The sequence below is a fragment of the Labrus mixtus genome, chromosome 11, assembly GCF_963584025.1.
Source record: "Labrus mixtus chromosome 11, fLabMix1.1, whole genome shotgun sequence".
In the NCBI taxonomy this organism is placed as follows: domain Eukaryota; kingdom Metazoa; phylum Chordata; class Actinopteri; order Labriformes; family Labridae; genus Labrus; species Labrus mixtus.
In genome coordinates, this window is record NC_083622.1 from 14,825,580 (window position 1) to 14,828,215 (window position 2,636).

Below are 2,636 nucleotides of genomic sequence, written 5' to 3' on the forward strand. Positions count from 1 at the left end.
TTATTTTCCGGGTTCTTTATTCTCTCAGCACTGTTCAGCGCATGGTGATGCACTTACAGTGAGCAGCATGGTGGGCACATGACATTTGAAACATATGGGACACTCTTAGTCAGACTGCAGAACACACAAGCATAATTTTGTGATTGTCATTTTTGCATTGCAAGTCGCTTTACATTCCACTTCCAAATGAAGTACAGCAAATAAAGAAGTCAGAAGGACTCTTTAGTGGTTCAGTATCACCTCAAGTTAAAATCAGTGCATACATTGAAATGAAAGACATGTGTGTTTGGTGCATTTAGAGATGATACAGGGCTGGACTTCCTGCCTTTAGGGCTTAAACTCAGCAGTTATGTTAACAACCACACAAATTGAAGGGAACTCAAGACAAAACTTATGCACTTAGAACGGCTAATTTAAGTAGAAAAGCAAGCATATTAAAAATAATTGTCTCCTGTTTGTGTTTTAAAAGGCTGTCACCGACTGGGGTGCTCCTGTTCAGTGATTAAGGGAGTCATAAAGAGTAGACTTTTTTTTTTTTTTTAAATCTCTCTTATCAACACTCTTACACTGAACAATAAAGCACTTAAATGAAGAACTTATCTCTCAACTCCCACCCTTCCTTCTTTTCAAGGTATTAAGAAATCAGTGGTCACACTGCTAAATAACAGCTGACCACCAACGATCAAAAACCTTAAAAACACCAGTCTTTGTTTAGTAAGCAGCGGTCTCCTTGACCTTGTCCACGATGCCATCGATCTGCTCGCGGATCTTGGCGGCGTAGGGGGAGAGCAGCTCGGTAAGCTCATCGATCTTGCCTCCCAGGGAGGTGCGCAGTTCCTCGGCAGTGGCTTCCAGCTGGGTCCTGATGCCTTCAGCCTGGGTCTCGAGCTGCTGGCTCAAACCCTCAGCCTGGGTCTTCAGCACGGTAGAGATGTCACTCAGTTTCTTGGTGGCGGAGTCACCGGCCTGCTGGACGAAGGGCTCAACATGTCCTCTCACAGCTTCAAGGTTCTGGGAGGTGCGGGACTGGACCTCGCCCATGTAGGTGGCCACAGTGCTTTGGGGAGAAGAAGAAGAACATTTAGATTTCACATAGACATAAGAGAAAAATACTTAATTTAATGTTAGAGCGTCCGCCAAACTTACTTGCGAATCTCTTCAGTGTCCTTGTTCAGACGTTTCTTCAGCTTGTGGGTGTAGGTGCCGATGCGGCCTCGGACATCTTCTGTGTTTGTTTCCACCATGGACTTAAGCTCACTCAGGTACTCAGTGCTGCGCTCTTTGGCATCCATCATGTCCTTCTGGAGTTTGTTGGACAGGAGCTGCAGGTCCTGGGCGATCTGGCCGGTGGAGACATCAGTGTAGGGGCTCAGCTTGGCCGTGATGTCATCAGAGTAGGTTGTCAGCTCTGCCATGGTGTCAGTGATTAGAGTGCTAAAAGTAAAAGATACAAATTAGGATTCGAAGCACAGTGCAAAGTTTGAGAGATGTACTGGTCAAAGGATTTCAGCGTAAGTACTGGATTTGGAATCATTCACTTACTCTAGCTCCCTGGTGAGGTGAGAGGCCTTGAGATCCTGCACGACTCCATCAGCTTTCTGGTTCAGCTCAGAAACATACTGCCAGAAACGGTCCACACTCTCTTCCCATCTGGTTTCAATGGCATCAGCCTGGCGCACGGCACGGGCGTTGCAGCCTGTGATAGGCACACATTTGGAAGTTAAGTGCTAAATATACACACATTAAATGCATTTTATTTAGTCTTGTTGGTAAATAATGGATAACAGTGAACTTACCAGTAATGACCGCGAGAGCAAGGATCAGAGCTACAGACATCATGATTGTTGGACAGACAGATAAACCTGAGGAGAAAATGGGAGGAAAGGTTTGAAATGAACCACGTTATAGAAAAAGATCAAATGCAATTCCTTCAGAAAAGTTCTCCTTTAAAAGTCTAACATTCAAGCTTGCAAAAAAATACAAAATACAGAGCACTTGAACTCCGCATTAAGCAATTACATTGTCTAAACAAAACTTTCATTGTAACTGAGAAGTATTGTAATAGCAACGTTGACTCGTGTCCTCCTTGCTTCCACTCACCTGTGAGGTTGAGTTTCCTCCGTGCTCTCTACACAGTATCTGAGGGTATTTATACACTCCTAGGAGACCGCTGCTGATGCGCGTGTCGCTCCGGGAGGAGGGGGAGGGATTGTTCACGCGCTTGAGATAATTTGATTCCTGTTTTCTTCCACGCAACATGCCACCAACACCGCGTCCGAAGTTCTCACAGGTTTGTATCGTCTCCAAAGGGTGATTGGGCAACCAGTCTGTCACAAGAATAACGGGGTAAAAGTTGGATGTACAAAGTCATGATGAAAACGTCTCTGCTGTTCTACTTTTTAACACAGCTGACAAAGCGAACCTTTAGCGTGTCAGAAGCTTTACTAAAAGCCTACCTTTGTTCTTTCCTTGGGTTTCTGAGAGATACAAATAGTGCCAATACAATATCTTAGCTTAAGTTAGGCTACTTAAAATGTAGGTCTTTAACTCACTCAGCAAAAAATATTACCTGCAAGGCTCCTAATTTGCTCTTTTTATGTTGCTGAGAGATGAAAATTGAGCCTATAAAATATTTT

The 2,636-nt window shown here is 44.2% G+C and overlaps 1 protein-coding gene across 1 annotated transcript; it reads right to left on the bottom strand.

Annotated features, from left to right (window-relative positions):
- apoeb (apolipoprotein Eb) lies at nucleotides 1–2,191 on the bottom strand. Its single transcript, XM_061050218.1, has 5 exons — nucleotides 2,101–2,191; nucleotides 1,797–1,862; nucleotides 1,543–1,696; nucleotides 1,147–1,434; nucleotides 1–1,057 (listed from the first exon to the last, which is right to left on the bottom strand). The coding sequence occupies exons 2-5, from the start codon at nucleotides 1,837–1,839 to the stop codon at nucleotides 712–714; spliced, it is 831 nt and encodes a 276-aa protein (XP_060906201.1). The 5' UTR covers nucleotides 1,840–1,862; nucleotides 2,101–2,191; the 3' UTR covers nucleotides 1–711.
- Nucleotides 2,192–2,636: the final 445 nt, after the last annotated feature.